This window comes from Bos indicus x Bos taurus, chromosome 14 (assembly GCF_003369695.1).
Source record: "Bos indicus x Bos taurus breed Angus x Brahman F1 hybrid chromosome 14, Bos_hybrid_MaternalHap_v2.0, whole genome shotgun sequence".
NCBI classification, from domain to species: domain Eukaryota; kingdom Metazoa; phylum Chordata; class Mammalia; order Artiodactyla; family Bovidae; genus Bos; species Bos indicus x Bos taurus.
The window spans coordinates 65,407,826-65,433,255 of NC_040089.1; the positions used below are offsets into that span (position 1 = coordinate 65,407,826).

At 35.7% G+C, this 25,430-nt stretch overlaps 1 protein-coding gene across 12 annotated transcripts in view; it reads right to left on the reverse strand.

Moving 5' to 3' along the window:
* The window catches only part of VPS13B (vacuolar protein sorting 13 homolog B), an 806,600-nt gene that overhangs the window by 656,621 nt on the left and 124,549 nt on the right, over window positions 1–25,430 (reverse strand). For all 12 annotated transcript variants that reach the window (XR_003514498.1, XM_027561445.1, XM_027561448.1 and 9 more), the window contains one exon: window positions 1,884–2,065. Coding sequence is in view for 11 of the 12 variants with exons in the window: in XM_027561445.1 (XP_027417246.1) it covers window positions 1,884–2,065 (182 nt within the window). In the remaining variant the exon portion in view is untranslated. The remainder of the gene's footprint in view (window positions 1–1,883; window positions 2,066–25,430) is intronic.

Below are 25,430 nucleotides of genomic sequence, written 5' to 3' on the forward strand. Positions count from 1 at the left end.
ATGCAGGAGACCTAAGAGACCGGGTTTGATCCCTGAGTCCAGAGATCACCTGGAGGGGGGCATGGCAACCAACTTCAGTATTCTTGCCTGGAGAATCTCCATGGACAAAGGAGCTGGTGGATTACAGTCCATAGGGGTGCACAGAGTTGGACACAACTGAAGCAACTTAGTATGCACACATATTAACTCTACATTTAACTTTCTTAAGAACAAATTGTTTTTCAAAGCAGTATCAGTTATTTTGTAAGTTAATAATTCAGTAAGAGGATACAAATTTCAAACAATTATACAAAGGAAAATTAAATGAGAAAAATAGCATTTTTTTAAAAAGTAGGTAACTAAAACAGTATAAAAGGAAATGAAACAGTAAGATGATAGAAACAAAGACAAAAAATACAATCACAAGTATAAATGAATTGAATTTACTAGCAAAAAGGCAGATTATAAAATTTGATCTAAAATATCTAGTTCTATGCTATTTCTAAGACATATACCTAAAGCATAAAAATATAGATAGGTTTTAAGTAAAATAATGAAAATAGAAGTATAGCAAAAACCAACCAAAGATAAAACAATTATAACTATGTTAATATGATAAAAATAGATATAATTCAAAAGACTAAGAAACAGAGTCACTACATTTAATAAAAGCATCAAATCAAAAAGAATATAAATATGGATATGTGTATAGGTGTATATACATATAAGAAGATCTGTACACTGTCTCAGAGGATTTAGAGAATTCAAAGCCCTTTCATAAGCTAAGAATTTCTAAACAAATGAAACATCAGTCCTATAATCTCTTTATAGAATCCTAAAAATCTGACAAAAAACAACCATAAAACTTTGCATTAGGCAATGGCTATATCAAATGTTAAAAGGCTCTAATTAAACTGTGTCTTTTAAGAATTTATAAAACACTCCCCATAGTAAAGTCTGACCTTAAAACCTTAAAAAGCATTGTATAACAACAAAACCAAATTTATTTTACTAAATAAATAATGTATAAAATAACATCTTAAGCATAACTACACTTAATAAAAATACATCCTTTTATGTTACCAACAAAAGTAACTTTATTTGAGCTGATACAATGTAAAAGAAGCAAGGCTTCTCTAAGTTTTCCTATTTATGTATAAAGTGAGTGATAAGATGAAGATAATACTGGCATCAAAGTAAATTTTTAATTTTCAGTAGTTCATTCAGGGTGTAAGACTCAAGTTTTTCACATAAATAAAATAAATAACTTGCTTACAAATGCTAAAATACTGCAATTAAGAATTTTTTTCCAGCACTCAGTTTGAGTTCCCTGAATCATACAGCAAATGGCCACAGGCTATCTATTTTACATATTGTAATGTAACAACCCAGTGGGGTGGGATGGGGAGGAAGGTGGGAGGGAGGTTCAAGAGGGAGAGGACATATGTATACCTATGATTCATGTTGATGTTTGGCAGAAACCAACACAATTCTGTGAAGCAATTATCTTTCAGTTAAAAAAAAAATAAATTTAAAATAAAATAAAAAAAGGAATTTTATTCCACTCTACCAGCATAATCAAATATATTATATTTATAATTGACTTTAATCATTTCAAATATACACACTGATCCCCTCAAAAGTTGTCCAAGAATTTGAACAAAGACTTGGTAAAAAATAATCCCTTGCAAGTATAAAATATATCTACAAGTTGATAGCAGAGAACAAAAATGAATGACTTAATTCATATCTTGGATTTTCCACAGGAACTATAAATGCCTGCTTTCACAGAAATACACTTCAATTTAAGTTGATCATGCTATACAAATGAATTTGAATGATAAAATATTAGTCACTTCTAATAAGAGTTTTCCATAGACTTGTCAAGAAGACGGTGTTCTTACCTACAGTCTGGAAAACTTCATTCATCAAAGCTTCATTAACTGCTAAAGAGCTGACATTTCCACTATGAGACCAACTTTGATATATTGCTTGAAGCAGAAGTGTCTGAGCTCTTGTAGCTTGAACTGTGAGATTTGGAAGCTCAAAAATGCCTTCAGTTATAGCAATCTGAGATCTTTTGGTCCTGCATAAGAAAACAGAAAGCATAACAAACAATATATTAAGTGATATTTATTTTAAAAAAAATATGAAATAAAATTGCAAGACAAAAAGGTATCCAGGGACATTATTTTAATTAGAGTTCCATCAACGAGAAATGCAATTCTACTAACTTTATTTCAGAACCTGTAACAATAATAAAAAATACAAGCTAGAATAATGTCCACACACATATTCATACACATATATACTGCTCGAGCATTATACTTTAATCAAGTCAATCATCAAAAATAAAAATAATACTAATACTAATTAATTTACTACTAATTACTAGTAGGAAATCCTTATTCTCTTTTCTTAAATTTACTTTCTGCACAATTTGGAAAGGTTACTTTCCATTCACAGTTATTACAAAATATTGGCTACATTCCTCATGTTGCACAATACATCCTTGAACCTATTTTACATCCCACTGTTTGTGTCTCCCCTTCTCCCCTTGGTACCCACTACTTGGTTCTCTGTATCTGTGTGTCTGCTTCTTTTTTCTTTTTTTTCTTATTACATTCATTAGTCTGTTGTATTTTTTTTAGATTCCACATATAAATGATATCATACAGTATTTGACTTATTTCAGTTAACCCAGTATTTTTCAAGTCTATCCACATTGTTGCAAATGGCAAAATTTCATTCTTTTCTACAGCTGAGTAGTATTCCACTGTGTGTATATACACACACCACATCTTCTTTATCCATTCCTCTGTAGATGGACACTTGTTTCTATATCTTGGCAACTGCAAATAATGCTGCTTACGAACACTAGAGTACATTATCTTTTCAAATTAGTGTTTCTATTTTTTTTAAACATTTACCCAGGAGTTGAACTACTGGATCATATGATAGTTCTGTTTTTAGCTTTTTGAGAAATCTCCACACTGTTTTCCACAGCGGCCGTACCAATTTATATTTACTAAACCAAATTCAATAAAATTAAAAGGAACGAAATCATACAGAACATACGTGCAGATTATACTGGAATTAAACTATAAACTAATAAAAGTATCTGTAAAATCCTCAGATATTTAGATATTAAAAACATAAAATACACTGAAGAACAGAGCAAATGAAATTGAGAAAGTCACAGACAACTTTCGCAAAAGTATAAAATGATAGAAAAGGACATTGATATGATTGTCTGAAAAGCATAACCTAAAATATACATAATTGATACGCCTGGAGAAAACAACGAATAGAGAAAAAAAGTGGTATGGGCATGCATTTTAATAAAGTAACATGGAGGGACCAGGACTTTTCCAGAACTCCCCTTCTACAAAATTCCCGAACCTGTCCACTACAGACTAGTAAAAACAACCAGTGTATGGGGGCTACTTAACCGTACGACTATAAAGGGGTTTCAAGCAATACTCTATACTGATGAGACACTGACAGTCTCATGTTAATTGGTTACTTTTACATTTTCCAGGCAGGCTTTTTTTTTTTTCCAACTCTCTGCAGACACTATTCTATTTGTTTTTCCGCTGCGCTGTGCAGCATATGGGATCTTAGTTTCCCGACCAGGTATCAAACCCATGTCCCTTGCATTGAAAGCACAGATTCTTAATCACAAGATCACCAAAGAAGAATGCTTCCTGAAATGCTTCTAATTTCAGTCATCTTTAAAGTCAATGGGCTCCTTTTCTAGCCATTGGTATTGCAGCTAAGAACCATCTTGCTATTAATAATAAACCTAATATCCTTCAAAGTCAAGACTGGATTTTTACTTTGCAGTTCTAGGGTTGTGAAAAAACAAAAGAGCTACAATGCTACTATGACTTTGACTGTTTAGGTCTCATGTTAACCCTAGCTGGTATTCACGCTTCATAGTAAAGCTGTTCTCTAGAAAAATCTATAAAATCAACATATATTTATTAAATGCCCATGTATAGTAGTCAGGCACTACCTACTTAGGAAGTATCCCAGGTGGCACTAGTGGTAAAGAACCCACCTACAATGCAGGAGCCGTAAGAGACGCAGGTTTGATCCCTCGGTTGGGAAGATCCCCTGAAGAAGAGCAAGGCAACCCACTCCATTATTCTTCCCTGGAGAATCACACTGACAGAGGAGCCTGTCAAACTACAGTCCATGCAGTCACAAAGACGAGGACATGACTGAGGCAAGTTAGTACTGCTGCTGCTGCTAAGTCACTTCAGTCATGTCCGACTCTGTGCGACCCCACAGACGGCAGCCCACCAGGCTCCCCCGTCCCTTGGATTCTCCAGGCAATAACGCTGGAGTGGGTTGCCATTTCCTTCTCCAATGCATGAAAGTGAAAAGTGAAAGTGAAGTCGCTCAGTCATGTCCGACTCTTCCTGACCCCATGGACTGCAGCCTTCCAGGCTCCTCCATCCATGGGATTCTCCAGGCAAGAGTACTGGAGTGGGGTGCCATCACCTTCTCCACAAGTTAGTACTAGCCATTTTAAAACATCAATGAACAAAAGAAAGAACAATAAAATAAAATCCCAGTGTCCTCATTTTAATGGGGATAGGAAGCATTTTAAAAATCAAATAATAAACATAAACAACTGATTTAAGGAAGTTAGAAGACAAATGCCCTCAGAAATAGGAAAAGAAGAGCATGGAACAGGAACTACTGAAGAGGGAGCAATTTCATATACAGTGGGTAGTTGTGGCTCAGCTGGTAAAGAATCCGCCTGCAATGCGGGAGACCTGGGTTTGATCCCTGGGTTGGGAAGATCCCCGGAGAAGGGAAAGGCTACCCACTCCAGCATTCTGGCCTGGAGAATTCCACGGACTGCATAGTCCATGCAGTCGCAAAGAGTCGGACATGACTGAGCGACTTTCACACTCACAGTGTAGATCTTATTAAAAGGAAAGGTTTAATTCCAAGCAAAACTTAAGCAGACTAGAAGGAAGGAAGTGACAGTTGTGTGGATTTCTGGAGAGTGATTCAGGCAGATGATTCAGGTAGAATCCTAAGGACAGAGGAGCCTATCAGGCTACAGTCCATGGGGTCACAAAGAGTTGGACACGACTTAGTGACTACACAATGAAAACAACATAATCATCCCTGCCCAATCTACCACAGAAACTACAGTTAAAATTAATTATGTGCTTTGTCGCTCAGTCATGAGCAACTTTGTAAGCTTAACAGACACAATGTTCTCTGCTAGTAATTGAAGACACAGGGACTATCTTTACACAAAGAATTCAGAATCCAGTTGTGAGACAATAAACCAGTAATTAGAATTTAACAAAACAAATGCTGTAACAATGCTGAAAACAAGTTCCTGTGAGATACACTAAAATGGTTGAGGGAAAAGTGCAGTTGTTGTATTTAAGTTGAATCCTGAAGAATAAATAGGAATCATTTTAAGAGAAAAAATTATAAATTCATTAAAGAAAAAAAGATACCTCAATTCAAAAATGGTACAAAGATATACATAAAAAATGCACAGAATGTAAAAATAGAAATGATCCATAACCATGAAAAGATTCTTGAGCCTAACCAGTAAAAAGGGAAATTCAAATAAAGATAATGTATGACTTTAAGGCTTCCCTGGTGGCTCAGCAGTAAAGAATCTGCCTGCAATGCAGAAGACATGGGTTTGACCCCTTGAGGGGAAGATCCTCTGGAGAAGAAAATGGCAATCCATTTCAGTATTTGTGCCTGGAAAATACCATGGACAGGAGCCTGGTGGGCTACAGTCCATGGGTCACAAAAGACTCAGATACGACTCAGCATCTAACCAACAACAAATGATTCTTTTAACCTATAGGACTAACAAGGCCTCCCAGCCTCTAATTCATCTTTCAGGAATCTATCTGAAAAGAATTTTCCCATGAGTCTGCAATAATATTTACATAATGACAGTGTCAGCAGCTTATTTACAGTAGCCTGCGGGCAGGAATCCCTCAGAAGAAATGGAGTGGCCATCACGGTCAACAAAAGAGTCCGAAATGCAGTACATGGATGCAAACTCAAAAACGACAGAATGATCTCTGTTCATTTCCAAGGCAAACCATTCAATATCACAGTAATCCAAGTCTATAAACCAACCAGTAATGCTGAAGAAGCTGAAGTTGAATGGTTCTATGAAGACCTACAAGACCTTTTAGAACTAACACCCAAAAAAGATGTCCTTTTCATTATAGGGGACTGGAATGCAAAAGTAGGAAGTCAAGAAACACCTGGAGTAACAGGCAAATTCGGCTTTGGAATACGGAATGAAGCAGGGCAAAGACTAACAGAGTTTTGCCAAGAAAATGCACTGGTCATAACAAACACCCTCTTCCAGCAACACAAGAGAAGACTCTACACATGGACATCACCAGATGGCAAACACCGAAATCAGATTGATTATATTCTTTGCAGCCAAAGATGGAGAAGCTCTATACAGTCAGCAAAAACAAGACCAGGAGCTGACTGTGGCTCAGACCATGAACTCCTTATTGCCAAATTCAGACTTAAATTGAAGAAAGTAGGGAAAACCACTACACCATTCAGGTATGACCTAAATCAAATCCCTTATGATTATACAGTCGAAGAAAGAAATAGATTTAAGGGCCTAGATCTGATAGATAGAGTGCCTGATGAACCATGGAATGAGGTTCGTGACATTGTACAGGAGACAGGGATCAAGACCATCCCCATGGAAAAGAAATGCAGAAAAGCAAAATGGCTGTCTGGGGAGGCCTTACAAATAGCTGTGAAAAGAAGAGAAGCGAAAAGCAAAGGAGAAAAGGAAAGATATAAACATCTGAATGCAGAGTTCCAAAGAATAGCAAGAAGAGATAAGAAAGCCTTCTTCGGCGATCAATGCAAAGAAACAGAGGAAAACAACAGAATGGGAAAGACTAGGGATCTCTTCAAGAAAATCAGAGATACCAAAGGAACATTTCATGCAAAGATGAGCTCGATAAAGGACAGAAATGGTATGGACCTAACAGAGGCAGAAGATATTAAGAAGAGGTGGCAAGAATACACAGAAGAACTGTACAAAAAAGATCTTCACGACCCAGATAATCACGATGGTGTGATCACTGACCTAGAGCCAGACATCCTGGAATGTGAAGTAAAATGGGCCTTAGAAAGCATCACTACAAACAAAGCTAGTGGAGGTGATGGAATTCCAGTTGAGCTATTCCAAATCCTGAAAGATGATGCTGTGAAAGTGCTGCACTCAATATGCCAGCAAATTTGGAAAACTCAGCAGTGGCCACAGGACTGGAAAAGGTCAGTTTTCATTCCAATCCCAAAGAAAGGCAATGCCAAAGAATGCTCAAACTACCGCACAACAGCACTCATCTCACACGCTAGTAAAGTAATGCTCAAAATTCTCCAAGCCTGGCTTCAGCAATATGTGAACCGTGAACTTCCTGATGTACAAGCTGGTTTTAGAAAAGGCAGAGGAACCAGAGATCAAATTGCCAACATCCACTGGATAATGGAAAAAGCAAGAGAGTTCCAGAAAACCATCTATTTCTGATTTATTGACTATGCCAAAGCCTTTGACTGTGTGGATCACAATAAACTGTGGAAAATTCTGAAAGAGATGGGAATACCAGACCACCTGATCTGCCTCTTGAGAAATCTGTATGCAGGTCAGGAAGCAACAGTTAGAACTGGACATGGAGCAACAGACTGGTTCCAAATAGGAAAAGGAGTATGTCAAGGCTATATATTGTCACCCTGCTTATTTAACTTATATGCAGAGTACATCATGAGAAATGCTGGGCTGGATGAGCAAAAGCTGGAATCAAGATTGCCGGGAGAAATATCAATAACCTCAGATATGCAGATGACACCACCCTTATGGCAGAAAGTGAAGAGGAACTAAAAAGCCTCTTGATGAAAGTGAAAGTGGAGAGTGAAAAAGTTGGCTTTAAGCTCAACATTCAAAAAACGAAGATCATGGCATCTGGTCCCACCACTTCATGGGAAATAGATGGGGAAACGGTGGAAACAATGTCAGACTTTATTTTTCTGGGCTCCAAAATCACTACAGATGGTGACTGCAGCCATGAAATTAAAAGACGCTTACTCCTTGGAAGGAAAGTTATGACCAACCTAGATAGCATATTGAAAAGCAGAGACATTACTTTGCCAACAAAGGTTCGTCTAGTCAAGGCTATGGTTTTTCCTGTGGTCATGTATGGATGTGAGAGTTGGACTGTGAAGAAGGCTGAGCGCCGAAGAATTGATGCTTTTGAACTGTGGTGTTGGAGAACTCTTGAGAGTCCCCTGGACTGCAAGGAGATCTAACCAATCCATTCTGAAGATCAGCCCTGGGATTTCTTTGGAAGGAATGATGCTAAAGCTGAAAGTCCAGTACTTTGGCCACCTCACGCAAAGAGCTGACTCATTGGAAAAGACTCTGATGCTGGGAGGGATTGGGGGCAGGAGGACAAGGGGACGACAGAGGATGAGATGGCTGGATGGCATCACTGACTCGATGGACGTGAGTCTGAGTGAACTCCGGGAGTTGGTGATGGACAGGGAGGCCTCGCGTGCTGCGATTCATGGGGTCGCAAAGAGTCAGACACGACTGAGTGACTGATCTGATCTGATCTGATTAGGGATATGAAAATCAATACCACACAGAGGGACTTCCTGGAGGTCCAGTGGTTTAGCAGTTTTATTGCAGGGAGTACGGGTTTAATACTCAGTCAGGGAACTGAGATCCTACATGCCACACATCGAGAAGACAAAAAAAACAAAACACAAAGAGATACCACTTCATACCCACTAGGTTGGACATAAAAGGAGAAGGAAAACAACAACAACAACAAAATAACAAGTGTAGGCAAGGATGGGGAGGAATTAGAACTCTCAGACTTTGAAGTGGATGTATACAATAGTACAACCACTGTGTATAACACTTGACAGTTTATCAAAAACGTAAAAACAGCAACTGTATTGTCAGGTATGTAGCCAACAGAATTGAAAACCTGTTTACCTTAGAGTTCATACATGCATGTTCAGAGCAGCATTATCATTACCCAAGAAGTAGGCTTCTCTGGTGCCTCAGACAGTAAAGAGTCTGCCTGCAACACAGGAGACCTAAGTTTAATCCCTGGATTGGGAAGATCCCCTGAGAAAGGCATGGCAATTCATTACAGTATTCTTGCCTGGAGAGTCCCCACGGACAGAGGAGCCTGGCTGGCTATAGTCCATGGGGTCGCAAAGAGTTGGACATGACTGAATGACTAGGCACAGCACAAGAAGTGGAAAAGATGCAAAGCTACAATTGATAAATAAACAAAATATCCCTATACAGTAGTAGTATTTGGCCATAAAAAGTAATGAAGTACTGATACATGCCCAACATGGAGAAACCTTGAAAACATGGTAAGTAAAAGAAAAGCTCAGTCATTCAGTCATGTCCAACTCTTTACAACCCCATGGACTATAGCTTGCCAGGCTCCTGTCAATGGAATTTTTCGGGCAAGAATACTGGAATCAGTTGCCATTTCCTTCTCCAAGGGAGCTTACCTACCCAGGATGGAACCTGCATCTCTGGCATCTCCTATATTGGCAGACAGATTCTTTACCACTAGTGCCACTGACAGAAAATGCCACATGTCGTATGTGGCAGTCTCTATCCAGAATCAGAGAGTCAGGATTTCTTTGTTGGAGTTGTGAAAATGCCCTGGAGTTAGATGGTGATGCTGACTGCACAACAATGTGAATATACTAAAAATCAGTGAATCAAACAGTTTAAAATAATTAAAATAGTAAATTTATATTATGTGAATTTTATCTCAATTTAAATTAAAAAACTCCCTGAAGTATTTGTCTCCATTAGCATGTCACATAATTTAAATAAACAGCTGAACATTAAGACATCTACATAGCCCTGTCCATACAACTCTCAAATACATAATAGTAATATGTGGCTCTACTTGGATTTGGCGTTCACTCGACAAACCTGGTCACATTTTGCCAAAAAATCAAAGGACTGTAATAAACAGACAGAGACAGATACGTTCTGAAGGGTTTGGCAGTCCAGTGGTTAAGGCTCCACACTTCCATTGCAAGGGGAGAAGGTTCAGTCCCTGGTCAGGGAACTATATTCCACATGCCATGTGGTGGGGCCAAAAAGTTTTCAAAAAATTTAATAAATTTTAAAATGTACCAAATAAAACATTCCTTAAACCACGCAAGCAACATAATAGAGATAATATTAATAATACTAATTTGATAATATTAATAATTATTAATATTAATAACATTAAGTATTAATATTAATAGCAATCAAATGAGGGAGGAGAAAAAATAGTATCTAATTCATACATTTATATTTATTCTTACTGGTTTCTTTAGGTTTTCTAACACTGTGCCCATTATTTAAGTCATTTTCTTTTCTATTATTGCGGGTATAACAGTTGAGTGGTGGTTCTCTCTCTACTATGTTCTCAAATTTCTGTTCAAAATTCTTGAACAAAAAAACAAAAACACAACAGTTTACCAGTAATGATACTAAGTAAACAGAACACACATTTGGAAACCTACAATATAAATATGTATAATTAGCTTAATAATATCTATCTTTAGCCAGATATTCTGTGGTATTCAGGAAGTCCTATGGTGTAGCCAGAGCCATGTTCTTATAACTCTAGCAATAATTATTTATAAGGCAAAATTACAGTCAGGATTCTTTTTACAAGTGGGCCTTTACCATTTCATAAAAAATTCAGCTACTGTATATGGTAGTCTAACTTGCAAGCCATCATATGTCACATAAAATGATTCCCAAAAGGATAACACAGATTTGAATAAAAACTTAAACATATGCAAATTCAAAAAGATTAATTTATTCTATATTTTAATACTGCCCAAGGGTAGAAGGTAACGCTCTCCTTCAGGTTCAACTTAATTCAACATCAAAGGAAAGAATTTATACTTTGTACAGAAGCCAAAATTCAATAACAAACAAGTAAATTATAGCATACACGTAGGGAATGTTTTGTGATTTATTTTCCAGCTGTAACTGACTACAAATAAAATTACATTTTATTATATTTCTGCTAAATACTCCAGTATCATCTGAACTAAAACCATTTATAAATGATTTGGCAGATGGTAGAATATAGGATGTACCTGTTAGTTTAACAGTATCAATGAAGAGGGTTTTTTCTCTTTTATTTTTTTCAACTTTGAGATATTTCTAACAGGTTAATATAGAAAATAGGAAATATCCATGGATCCATTTCAACAAACACAATTCAGCAAACCATACCATTATACTGTATTTGCTTCAATTATTTTTTTAAAGAGATCAATAGATTTTATATAACTTTAAGCTATTTTGGGAGCTCATTAAAATGTCAATGAAAATGAACAATAAAAGTATAATCTGCCTTGTGATTTATACCACTACAAATTTATTTAAACTTTGCTTAAAACAAAACAGCTCAAAAAAAGTTATACTAAAATTACCTAACAACTTCTGGATTTACTTCATATTTTTGAAATATCACTAAACCTACATTTTAACAGTTAAGTTCGTGAAAATAAAATAATTTATTTAACAAATGCCTATTTCACATATCCAGAAGTCCAAGTTAGAACATATGTTCATTTTACAGAATAGGTTTAAAAACTATCAATTCAAACATTACTCTCTAGGGAAAAATAAATCCTAATGTAACTAGTGGGATAAACAATTCATTAGAACTCAACTTGGACAAACTCCAGGACAAATTTAAGGAAAAAGAAACAAGTAGGTCTTGATTGTGCAGTAGCAAAGACTGAAAATGAATATGCCCTAATTAACAAACACTTTAAAAGATTCTGTCTGTATCATTTGCTGACAAATTACAATACAGAGCTGATAAAATTTTTGGACCAATCTGACATTTCTGTAAAGAAAATTCTTCCTCCAAAATTTTAAATAAAAAACATGGAAGTGGCTTTAAATACTCATGCAAAGGAATTAAACAATCCATTCACATTCACAGCAATACTATAAAATTTTTGCCATACGTACACTTCAGGACAATCATCCATTCTTTTAAAATCAACACACCTCACGCAATTGCAAGAATATCCTCAGCAACAGCTGGATCTAAAGATTTATACAGAGTCCCCAAATGCAAGGTCTGAACCTACAAAATTGGTTCCAAAAATGTATTTTTGTTATTACTCATATCCTGTACAGTAAAATAAGATTAGATCACTTTTTCCAAAATAAAATGAGTACAAAACTCACTAATTCAACTGAGAAATGAAAGCAGTTTAAAAAGCTTAGAAATTTGTATTTCATTCTGCACACAATGACTCTTTAACTTACACAATATATCAACACTCATGGATGAGAAAAAACTTCTTTACCTAAATGGTAGGTAAAATGAAAGGTTAAAGTCCCTCTTTCCTCCTCCTTCCCACTCCACTCCCCACAATAACCACTTTTTATGAATTCAGCAAACAGATCTACATGCCTCTGTCTCTTTATGATTCATAGACATATTTATAATTTTAATGAAGATATACATATATATATATGTGTTATATATACATATATATATATATAAGCCTGCTTTTTATGACTAAGCAACGTATCTCAGCGATCAAGATTTTTCTACATAACTACATACTCTTCCACATTGGTCTTTTTAATGCATACTTGACATTCTGTTGTTTGAATCAAGATTTACATTCACTAGCCAGTGTATCACTTTATCAATATTCCTACAATATTAACTGCTATATTTATTTAATTACCACCATTTGACCATTTCACATACCTGCAAAATACAAATTATATTCTACTGAGATATGAGAACATTTTATCATTTTCCAAATTTTTGAAATATTTGGAACTTAAATATTAGATGACATATGGACAGAGAAAATGAGAAATAAAAGTTGTCCATCACTAAAATTAAAATTTAATGAATGTCTTATTGTAACATATAAAGTTCAAAATCTTACAATGAACTATAGGTGGTAGCAAACCAACAAAATACAAGAGAGCAAAATGTTGTTTCTTCAATAATCTCATCATCTCTCACACAAGTTAATTCAATATAGACAGGTCACGTACTTAAGCAAAAATGTTTACTTACAAAAAAAAAGAAGTGTGTTCATGCAATATATCTTATATACGTAATTAAAAACTTTCAAATATTATTTTGAGAATTCTGATAAGAAAAAAATCACTAAAATTTTAGTTTAATTTCAGTAATTAAAGTCATTGGTTTTTGCTCTGGCCAAGAGCACATTTTACATATATTATGTAAGCACAAAGAATACAAATTTGGTCATCAGAAAAAAGCATACAAACTAAAATCTTGATCAAAAAATCAAAAACCACTAAAATGGCTGAAGAAATTAGCAACTGCATGTCAATAAGTATTTACTTATATTTTCCATAGTTTCAAGGTTTTGAAGATTAATGACCTCCATAGAAAAAGAGACAGTCCTTACTGAACTTAATGTAAAAAGGGAAAATGCTATTAAATAATCACCCAAAAAAGAAAAGTGTAAAAATCACTCCTATGAAAAGTACAATGCAAAGCAGGAAAAATAATCTGTTAAAAAATATAATAGGGGGATATGATCCAGAGAAAAGATCAATTGAGTCAGTATCTGAGGAGTGAGTAAAAATTATTTAGGCCACTGACTACTGAGACAGTACGGTGAAAGACTTGGCTTTTAAAAAAAAAAGACACTGAAAAAGTCAAGAAGTTGGGAAGGGATAGAGAGGAAGATATTCAGATGAATCCAGACAGTTAAGAAGGGGTCAGACATAGAGGATATCACTGAAAGTTTTAAATGTTCTAATCTTTACAATAAAAGCTATGAGAAATAAAGTGTTTCAGGCAGGAAAACAATATAAATAGAACTTTCTTCCAAAAACAAATTACACAAATTTGGCTTCAGATGTATGTATTAGCTGGTAACCGAGAGTGAGTGAAGGTCACTCAGTTGTGTCCGACTCTTTGTGACCTCATGGACTATAGCCTGCTGGGCTCCTCTGTCCATGGAATTCTCCAAGCAAGAATACTAGAGTGGGTTGTCATTTTCTTCTCTAGGGGATCTTACCAACGCAGGGATTGAACCCAGGTCTCCTGCACTGCAGGTAGATTCTTTACCATCCAAGCCACCAAGGACTTAGAACTCCTCTCTAAATACTTAGAGAATCAAGAAAGAAAATACAAAGACCTGTATCTTACTCACATTGGGACTCGAAGGCCTACAACACAACAGTTCACACTTGACAGGTATCAAAAAAATATTTTTAGAGCAACTGAACGGGCCTTCCCTGGTGGTCCAGTGGCAAAGGCTCTGCACGCTCACTGTGGCAGGCCTAGGTTCCAGCCCTGGTTGAGGAACTAGCCACACATGCTGCAACTAAGACTCATTACAGCCATATAAGTAAAAAATTAAAAAAAAAAAAAAATAGCTGAAACTTAAAAAGCGCTGAGTAGTAACAGATTCATCTAGGAAACTGGAAATATTTTTACAGTTATAAATTATAATGAATACAATCAAAGCCATTATCAAAAACTCATTATTACCAACTACTATTAATGGCTCTATCACCAACACTAAACTAGACCTAGAACTAAACATCTAGAATAAGTGCATTTCTAGATATGGCAAAATTCATCTCTCTCAATCCACTGCATCATCTTTCCTAATCATCTGTTTCCATATCTATAACAGTCAGTCAGTTCAGTTTCAGTCGTGTCCAACTCTGTGCGACCCCATGAATCCCAGCACGCCAGGCCTCCCTGTCCATCACCAACTCCCGGAGTTCACTCAGACTCATGTCCATCGAGTCAGTGATGCCATCCAGCCATCTCATCCTCTGTTGTCCCCTTCTCCTCCTGCCCCTGATCCCTCCCAGCATTAGGGTCTTTTCCAACGAGTCAACTCTTCGCATGAGGTGGCCAAAGTATTGGAGTGCCAGCCTCAGGACCAGTCCTTCCAATGAACACCCACGACGGACCTCCTTTAGGATGGACTGGTTGGATAGCCTTGCAGTCCAAGGGACTCTCAAGAGTCTACTCCAACACCACAATTCAAAAGCATCAATTCTTCGGCGCTCAGCTTTTTTCACCGTCCAACTCTCACATCCATACATGACTACTGGAAAAACCAGAGCCTTCACTAGACGGACCTTTGTTGGCAAGGTAATATCTTTGCTTTTTAATATGCTATCTAGGTTGGTCGTAACTTTCCTTCCAAGGAGTAAGCGTCTTTTAATTTCATGGCTGCAATCACCATCTGCAGTGATTTTGGAGCCCAAAAAAATAAAGTCTGACACTGTGTCCACTGATTCCCCATCTATTTCCCATCTTAGTTTTCTGAAAAAGAGGTTATTAAAAGAGGTAAAAATAACTGACTTGTTTATTTCAAATGTCGGTTGTGAGGTTCAAAGAAATCACTGTATGCAGTGGAATTAAGTCAAAATGTTATACAAGAGTATTATGATGCTGTTCTTAGAGATTTTCTTCTATGACAAACTATGCACTGTATGATCTTTTGAACACAGGGACCTCCAATGACTATTTGTTCCTATACTTGAAGTTAGTGCTCTTGCCTGGAAAATCCCATGGGCGGAGGAGCCTGGTGGGCTGCAGTCCATGGGGTCGCTGAGGGCCGGACACGACTGAGCGACTTCACTTTCACTTTTCACTTTCATGCATTGGAGAAGGAAATGGCAACCCATTCCTGTGTTCTTGCCTGGAGAATCCAAGGAAGGGGGAGCCTGGTGGGCTGCCATCTATGGGGTCCCACAGAGTCAGACACGACTGAAGCAACTTAGCAGCAGCAGCAGCAGCAGCAGTGTATTAAAAAAGATTAAATCACCAAACACAAGAAAGTAATTTAGGGGCAATTACTAAAAAAAAAATAAATAAGAAAAACCTTTAGACTAAATGTAGTGCTTTCTAACCATGATATTTCTCTTTTATTAAGGACACTGTATGCTAACAAATTAAAAGACGCTTACTCCTTGGAAGGAAAGTTATGACCAACCTAGATAGCATATTCAAAAGCAGAGACATTACTTTGCCAACTAAAGTCCGTCTAGTCAAGGCTATGGTTTTTCCGGTGGTCATGTATGGATGTAAGAGTTGGACTGTGAAGAAAGCTGAACGCCAAAGAATTGATGCTTTTGAATTGTGGTGTTGGAGAAGACTCTTGAGAGTCCCTTGGACTACAAGGAGATCCAACCAGTCCATTCTGAAGGAAAGCAACCCTGGGATTTCTTTGGAAGGAATGATGCTAAAGCTGAAAGTCCAGTACTTTGACCACCTCATGAGAAGAGTTGATTCACTGGAAAAGACTCTGATGCTGGGAAGGGTTGGGGGCAGGAGGAGAAGGGGACAACAGAGGATGAGATGGCTGGATGGCATCACCTACTTGATGGACGTGAGTCTGAGTGAACTCCGGGAGTTGGTGATGGACAGGGAGACCTGGCGTGCTGCGATTCATAGGGTCGCAAAGAGTCAGACATGACTGAGCAACTGAACTGAACTGAATTGAATCTTTTATACCTACAATTTGGCAAAGTGTTGAAAGTAACCAAACTAAAACCCAAATCAAGATAAACAAAGATTTTACAAGTTAGTATTTGTACTAGAAGGTGAAGTGTTAGTTGCTCAGTCATGTCCGACTCTTTGCAACCCCATGGACTGTAGCCTGCACCTGGCTCCTCTGTCCATGGGATTGTCCAGGCAATAATACTGGAGTAGGTTGCCACTTCCTTCTCAAGGGGATCTTCCAGACCCAGGGATTGAACCCAGGTCTCCCACACTGCAGATTCTTTACCATCTGAGCCACCAGGGAAGCCCCTAGTAACGTACTAAGAAAGATACAAAGAAAACATCAGATGAAAACATGCTCAGAATCAATTATATTAACTGTTAAATTTAAGATTCTGGACTATTATCCATATAAAGCCAATTGAGACATTATTTAAAAATTTAAAACATGTTATTTAAAAATCATTCAATCAAGACAAATTTACAGATGAATTAATGACATATTTAGGAGGAAAACATCTTTAATCAAAATAAAGCCTAGATTCACTTCTATTATTTTTCAACACTCCAAAAGAAATAAAAATAAAGATAAACTTATATGGATTTATATAGTATCACTATTCTTTCTGATATGAACAAACTTACTTCAAATGCAATTTAGGTAAAAATTTCAACTTGAAATATAAGGCTGTAAATACATTCATCTAATTAAGTCAAATATGCAGAACAACAGTCAAACAATTTTTTTAATTGAAGTTAATCTTTTTTCAGAGTTAAACTACTATGCTTATTGTCACAAAATACATTAGAGTCCCATGATATCTCACATTAAAATCACATTTCTCTTTTCCTATTTTTATTACTCTTTGTAACTATCTTTTTAAAACATAAACCTAAGCAAAAAATGCTCAATGAAATCAAATGGAGATACATGAAAGTGTGTATATAAAATCTAGCTACAAAATCCTTTATTATGTAACTGAAAATGCTATTTGCCTCAGTCTCTGGCAGCCTTTTGAGCTAGAGAAACCCAGGAGCCCTGGTGAAGAGAACCAGTCACCTGACAGGTTTGAGTGAAGGATGGACAGCAGAGCAAGAAACAGTGGGCTGCAAGCTAACAAGCTGCCAGCCAGTCTCCCCTACAAGAAGGGAATCTATAAACAGGCCACACCTTTACTATGAGCTAGCTGCCCCCCATCAAAAGCTGACACACTCCAGGGGGAAGAAAAAGGGACTGAACAGAAGAGAGATTTTGGAAGAGGTGATAGAAAGGTTCCATAACTTGATTTTGCTGGTGGCTACATGACTACAGGTATCTGTAGAAAATCACTAAATTGTTGTCATATAAATGTTGAACTTTGTTGCATTTAAATTATAGTCTAATTTTAAAATGAAAATGTTACTGAAAATACTGGTTTAATTCATATTATAAACCATTAAAGAGAAGTTTATAAATCACATTCTACATAGCTCTAAAAAAGCTATGAAAGCTTGCTATGGTTACACAGTATTTTTTGGTGTAACCAGACCCCTAAGTATTTCTGTAATTTTTTAAGTTATGGGAAGTTTATGAGAATAAAACAAGAATACTTTGAGAAATAAATTATTAAAAATTAAGCATTCACCAAACATTATTCTTCCCAAAATGAGTTACAAGAAAATCATGAAACTTAAAAAAAAAAGACTAATATCTAAAGAGAGAAACGCTAAGAGTACTCATACCTGAATGCTTGCATTTATCAGAGTCAATAAAAACTGAAGATATTAAAGAATGATACATTTGACTTACATTTCTCTTTAGATGCTAGACTCTAAAAGAATATTGCTTTAGAATATCACAGCTTCACTTATTAAAAAAATTAAAGATGAACAAAAAAGGAAACTGAGTTTAGGTAGTTTGCCTGCCTTCTCTTCCTTAAACATTAATGAGACTGAACACACCTGTTTTTTCTCCATCCTCTTCAAAAGACAACTGATTTTTAAATACTTATAAAATTAATTAAATTCTAGTTTGGCTCATTTTAATTAGCATTTATTGAAAGTCAACTATATGTTCTTGGGGTGGGTATAAATGTAGATGTGAAAAGCAAAACCAGTCAAGATGCAAAAATGATATATAATGACAAGACCAGGCATTTTCAAAGTGAGTTAACTTACCTATATCTAGTAAAAAAAAAAAAGAAAAAAAAAGGGGGCGGCGGGGGGGGAAGCCCAAGAATACTAGAGTGGGTAGCCTATCCCTTCTCCAGCAGATCTTCCTGACCCAGGAATCAAACCAGGGTCTCTTTACCAACTGAGCTATCAGAGAAGCCCCAATTAAAAAAAAAAAGGAAAGAAAATGACCCACTACCAGCTATTCATCTCCCTGAGACTGACAAGTCTGGTACAGATTAAATTCTATATTTGTGAGTTTTAATACTAATAATCACAGAGCAAGAAGGAGTCCAAAACCACCCCCACCTTTATAATTTCCCAAAAATTATGGCAAAGGTTAATGTCTATTTAAGATCGAAGAAAAGGCTAATGACACAAAGGACACTCTTAGAACATCACAGTTAACAGCAGCAATTGTAACAAGGCTGTGAAACTCCTCATCCAATTCTGGAATTTAAATATCTCTGGATAATAGCAAGGATAGTTATTTGTAAGTCTGACTACATTTTACTCAGGTAAAGAAAGTCACACAGAGATGTAGAATAAGAGATAAGTTAGTTGCTAACACATGCTGTGTGTCAAGGATAATCTTTAAAAACATTATGGTAAGGAAAGAAAGAAAGAAAGTGAAGTCGCTCAGTAATGTCCGACTCTTTGGGACCCCGTGGACTATAGCCCACCAGGCTCCTCCATCCTTGGGATTCTCCAGCTAAGAGTACTGGAGTGGGTTGCCATTTCCTTCTCCAGGGGATCCTCCCAACCCAGGGATCAAATCCAGGTCTCCCACATTGCAGGCAGACGCTTTACTGTCTGAGCCACAGACAGTCAGGCTCCTCCATCCCTGGGATTCTCCAGGCAAGAGTGCTGGGAGTGGGTTGCCATTGTCTTCTCCAGAGGATCCTCCCGACCCAGGGATTGAACCCGGGTCTCCCGCACTGCAGGCAGACGCAAGCCTGGAGAATCCCATGGACGGAGGAGCCTGATAGGGTTAGTCTATGGGGTCGCGAAGAGTGGGACACGACTGAGGGACTTCACTTTCACTTTATGGTAAGTAAAAGAAGCCAGAAATAGGATACCATATTTTGTATGATTTATTTACATGCCAGTAAAGATAAATATATGGAGAAAGAAAGTAGATTAGTGATTACCTAGGGTTGGAGATGGGGATTAAATGTAAATGGATGTAAGGGATCTTACTGAAGGGATGAAAATGTTCTAAAACTGACTTATGTTAACAGCTGGAGCACTCAGTAAAGTTACTAAAATCACTGAATTGTACACTGAAAAAGGGTGAATTTTATGCTGTATGAAGTATACCTCAATAAAGTTTTATTTTATTTTATTTATAAATTAAATACAAGCTTGCAAAGTTATTTCCATAAAAGGAGGTTTAAGGACGCAATCTTAACACCAACTTGCAATACACTCATCACTGGTGGACGGAACTGCTAACTTGGGGCCTGGATTCAAACAGACCTAAAACTGAATTCTAGCTTCACTATTTATATGTATAATCATTAAGAAACTAAGGCAAAGATATGTATAAAATGTGTACAGTAGTATCTATCTCAGGTTACATGAAGATTAAAGAGACAGTGCATATAAGACTCAGCACTACTCCTAGCACACATATGCTATTATTAAGTCTGTGTTACTAAAGTTCTCTCACAAATTTCTCACAGACACATAAGTTGAAAAATAACTCCATACATGAATTTTTCAAATACAACTTACATGCAAATTAGAAATACAAGTACTTCCCAATGAATATAGAAAGCAACTGTTAGCATGAGCTGTGATGATGAAGTAGTGATATTCTGAAAATCCTGCAGAAAAAATTAACCTCAGTAATTTGTAGTCAAAGAATGTATCTTCACATGAACATATTTATTTTAATACTTTATAATAAAAAAATCTTTTAATTAGAAAGACTTTACAGATTACTGAGGTATATTTACACTAAACATTATAATGTAGAAAAGTGGAATTAAGAGTACAAAGCAAGAATGTAATTAAGTATCTGTACTTATAAATAGGTCTTAAAAGCCTTAACATAAACTAATCTCCATAAATATTGGAGATTATATACATGTTAAAATAACTGCTGAGAAATCAAATTTTTAGAAAAGCTAACACTAAGTTCATAATTATCAAATATACTCTACAAATCGTTCAATAATAACTGAAGAATGTTTTCAAAAGCTGGAAAATGGAAAAACAATAGATTCAGTTTATTAATTCAATTATTCTTCATTTATCTGTAGGAGCCTATATTTCAGTTCCAGTCACCATTTGCTTTACTACTAATTAGATGGTTTTCATTTCAAACATAATCATATATAAAATTAAACAGAAAAATACTGAATAATTTTAAAATATTATGCATCTCCTTCTAAGGCCCAAAACAGCAAAAAGGACAATTTTATAACTAGATTTTAGTTATATAAAATATACATATATATAAAAGACAACATAAACTGCCTCTTAAAGCAGTTTTTCTCTCCTTAAGATTCCTTTAACATATTGTGTTAAGTATTTTGTCTATTTTGTGTATTAGTGCATCTCTAGCCAGGCCCCTGCAATGCATACGGCACACAATGGGCATTCATCACTTATCTGTGGGATAGATCTGAATGAATAAATAAAAAACAATCTTTGCACAAAGGCAGACAAACACAGTGAAAAACCTCATTGGTATTTTTAAAAACTTGTAACAGACTGGGGAATACTGTTCAAAAACTGAGGAAAACATGCATCCTGTCTAATCTGGTCAGCCTTCCCTGCTTTAATCAACTTAATAAAGACAAAAAAAAAAAAAATTAAGCATTTTTTAAAAGTTCGTAGAAGACAAAAACAGTATGAGCAAGATAAAAAAGATTCTAAGAAATATGCAAAGAAATGCTTGATTTATAATAAAAAGATGACTGAATTAACAAAACAGGGCAAGTCACACAACACAGACTCCCATAAGATGGAAGATTAAGTTACATCATGCACAGAGCATCCAGCATGAGTCCACTGTTGTATGCCTGACCTGAGATTACAGTTCATATAAAAATACAGCACCTCAGTGCACAGTACTAGTAAGACCTAAGCATTTGCTACAAAGGAAGTTATTACAATAAAAAAGAAAAAAATTCAGCAAGTTATCCAAATCAAAAGAAAAAAACTATAATAAGAACAGTTTGTACTATGAACTTTCCAAATCAAATTTACCATATGATGTAATGGAGAAATTGATCAGATGGACTATTTTCATTGTGATCATGCTTAACCATCTCTAATGTGTAGGTTAATGAGATAAAAAAAAAAAAAACCACACATATTTTGTTTCCTTCAAACCTATAAAATGTGGACTTACTCCTTGCTTAGGGTCTCACAAAATACAACATTCTTGTGTGTCTAATCTAAAATTTTAGGTAGACCAAAAAAAAAGAGTATTTTCTAAGGAAATTCAAAGTTCACACTCAAAATCAATCTATGAATTGAGCCAAGACAAATGAAGATTGCTGTATGTCTTACTGTCAAACTTCCCTAAGCTTCTTCAAAAGATCCATAATTTTTTAAGAACTGTATAGCTATTTGGAATAAAGTACCACTTTCAGATGCCATTCACACACTGCAATAAATTTGAATCTTACTTTGATGAAGAAAGTACACTTTGAATTAAAAACCTGTTATCAGCAATATATGTCCATTTCAAGAGGATGCGACAGAGCTACAAAGCAAACACGGCTAGATCTTTTCAGAGTCTAACATATGAATCCCAGTCTATCCTGAGATATTTAGCTATGTGACCACACACATCTCAGTGTTCATATCTGCTTGTATTTGTTAAATTCTCTAGCAACAGATTGTTAAACTCAGTGTTAATCTCTATCACCAAGGAAAAAATCTTATAATCAGAATAAGTGTCTTGGCTGAACTAACTTACCATTTAATAAAACCTCAAAGAGCTATATTTCAATATTCTCTTCAGTTTCAAATTGAATAGCAATGAACAACAGGCCTGTGATAGTATTTTTTTAATGAATAATACTCCCCAAAATAATTTGGATTCCTGTACCACTACCTACTTTTAAAAAGTTTTTGTAATTATTAAGTTCTATTCCTAATAACAAAAAGGTGACAAAACAAATATGCATATGGATTTCAAAATATGACCTATATATATGTCAACCCAGAATGGAAACCATGAGGTGTTTATAAATTCATGTTAAAAATAGTAACTAAGATCCCAACCTTCTTACTATTTTTAAAAACTTCTATGTCCTCCTAAAGATTATTCTGAATAAAAGAAAGTAATCAGTTGAATGGTCATTTAATTTAATTGACTGTTCATCTGTTTTGATTCTATTTTGCAGTACTGAGCTTGTCTATAATCTAAAGATTTGTAAATTCTATGGCAAGCACTATATCTACCTTTTGAAGAACTTAACAAATATATATCTTTAAAACATGTTTAAAATGAGAAAATTAAACAGAAAACTATCTCCCTATACCACAGAAAGTTATAAAATCATTCTGCAGAAAAACAATCTATTATAAGTAATAATCTCACAAACAGTAAAAGCAAAAAATACTGCAAAGATAAACTTGTAAACAACCCAAAGAAACTTGCAAACAACCCTAACAAATTCAGCTTTCTTCTCTTCCCCAAATTAGGTAGACTTATTCTAAAGAAACAAAATTAACACTTCTACTTGGCTTAAGCCATACCAATTCTTAACAAAATATGTGTCAAATCTGAAAGTTAAAATTTCAAACAAAAAGCAAATGATATAAGAGAGATAAACACAGCTTCTGGCTTTGGAGTTAGATTAAGGTAGAGACGACTTAACATTAAAACCCAAGAGTCCCACAGAATTGGAGAAAAACTTTACAAAAGAACATCTATATAACAGGGGATTAATATACAGAATATATAAGGAACACCTACAACTCAACAATAAAAACTGTCCAATTTAAACATGGGCAAAGGACTTAAATATATACTTCTCCAAAGATTATTATAAATGGCTAGTAAACACTTGAAAAGATGGAGGCGTGTAAAGGGGTTGCATGCAACAGATAAAAGGATTCAGAGGTACAAGCTTCCAGTTATAAAATAAATAAGTCATGGAGACATATATACAGTATAGGGTATACAATCAATAATAATGTAAAAACTTTATACAGTAACAGATGGTTACTAGATTTATCAAGATCATTTCATAATTTAAATGTTGAATCACTATGTTTTACACCTGAAAGTAATACAATATTCTATGCAAAATTACTTCAAAAAAATCTCTAATCATTGGAGAAATGCTAATCAAAACCACAGTGAGATATAATTTCACATTCAATATGATGACTATTATAACAAAATGGAAAATAACAAGAGTTGGTAACGACAGAGAAACTGGAACCTTTGTGCATTGCTAATAAGAATGATATGATGGTGCAGTCACTGTGAAAAACAGAATACCAATTTCTCAGAAAATTAAATAAAGAATTATCATATGATTCAACAATTCTACTCCTATGTATATACCCAAAAGAGCTGAAAGAATGGACTCAAACAGATAATTTGCACACTCATGTTCATAGCAGCATTATTCACAATAGCTAAAAGGTAGAAATAACCCAAATACCCATTGATGCATGAATAAACAAAATGTGACATTTACATACAATGAAATGATTTCTCTCTCTCTCTCTTTAGTCGCTAAGTCGTGTCTGACTCTTGCGACCCCATGGATTGTAGCCTGCCACGCTTCTCTGCCTATGGGATTCTCCAGGCAAGAATACTGGAGTTAGTGGCCATTTCCTTCTCCAGGGGATCTTCCCCACCCAGGAACTGAACCACAGTCTCCTGCACTGCAGGCAGATTCTTTACCAACTGAGCTATAAGGGAAAAAACGGAATGAAAAAGAAGGAAAGGAAGGAGGGAGGAAGAGGGGAGGAGAAGAAATAATAGGCTACAGCATGGATGAACCTTGAAAACTTTATGCTAAATAAAGTATGTCAAATACAAAAGGACAAATATTCAATGATTCCATTTACATATGGTATCTAAAACAGTCAAATTCATAGAGACAGAAAGTAAAATAGTAGTTACCAGGAGCTGAAGGGAGTAATGGGAGTTACTGTTTCAATGGGTACAGAATATAACATTTCTGGAGAGTGGTAATACGAATGGTGGTTAATAGCAGCACAATGATATGAATGTACTTAATGCCACAGAACTGCACACTTAAAAATGGATAAAATGATAAACTCTATGTTAGGTACATTTCACCATGATAGAAATTAAAATAATAGTATTTTTAAGGTGTTGTGATACACTTGAAAGAACCCTGAATCAAGAAAATGAAAACCAAGAAAACCAAGTTGAGGTACTGATATTAACTGCTGCTGCTGCTGCTGCTGCTGCTGCTGCTGCTGCTAAGTCGCTTTAGTCGTGTCCGAATCTGTGTGACCCCATAGACGGCAGCCCACCAGGCTCCTCCATCCCTGGGATTCTCCAGGCAAGAACACTGGAGTGGGTTGCCACTGTGTGCTCTTAACTAAGTAATTTGACCTCGCTGGGATTCAGTTTTTTCATCTTTGAAATAAGAAGATTGTAGTAGATGATGCTGGTATTTCTTTTCAGTTAGAAACATTTCATGAAAGAATATTCCAGACACCATAAGAACCAAAGCTGGAAATCAGGCTGTTGCCACTCAAATGGAAATA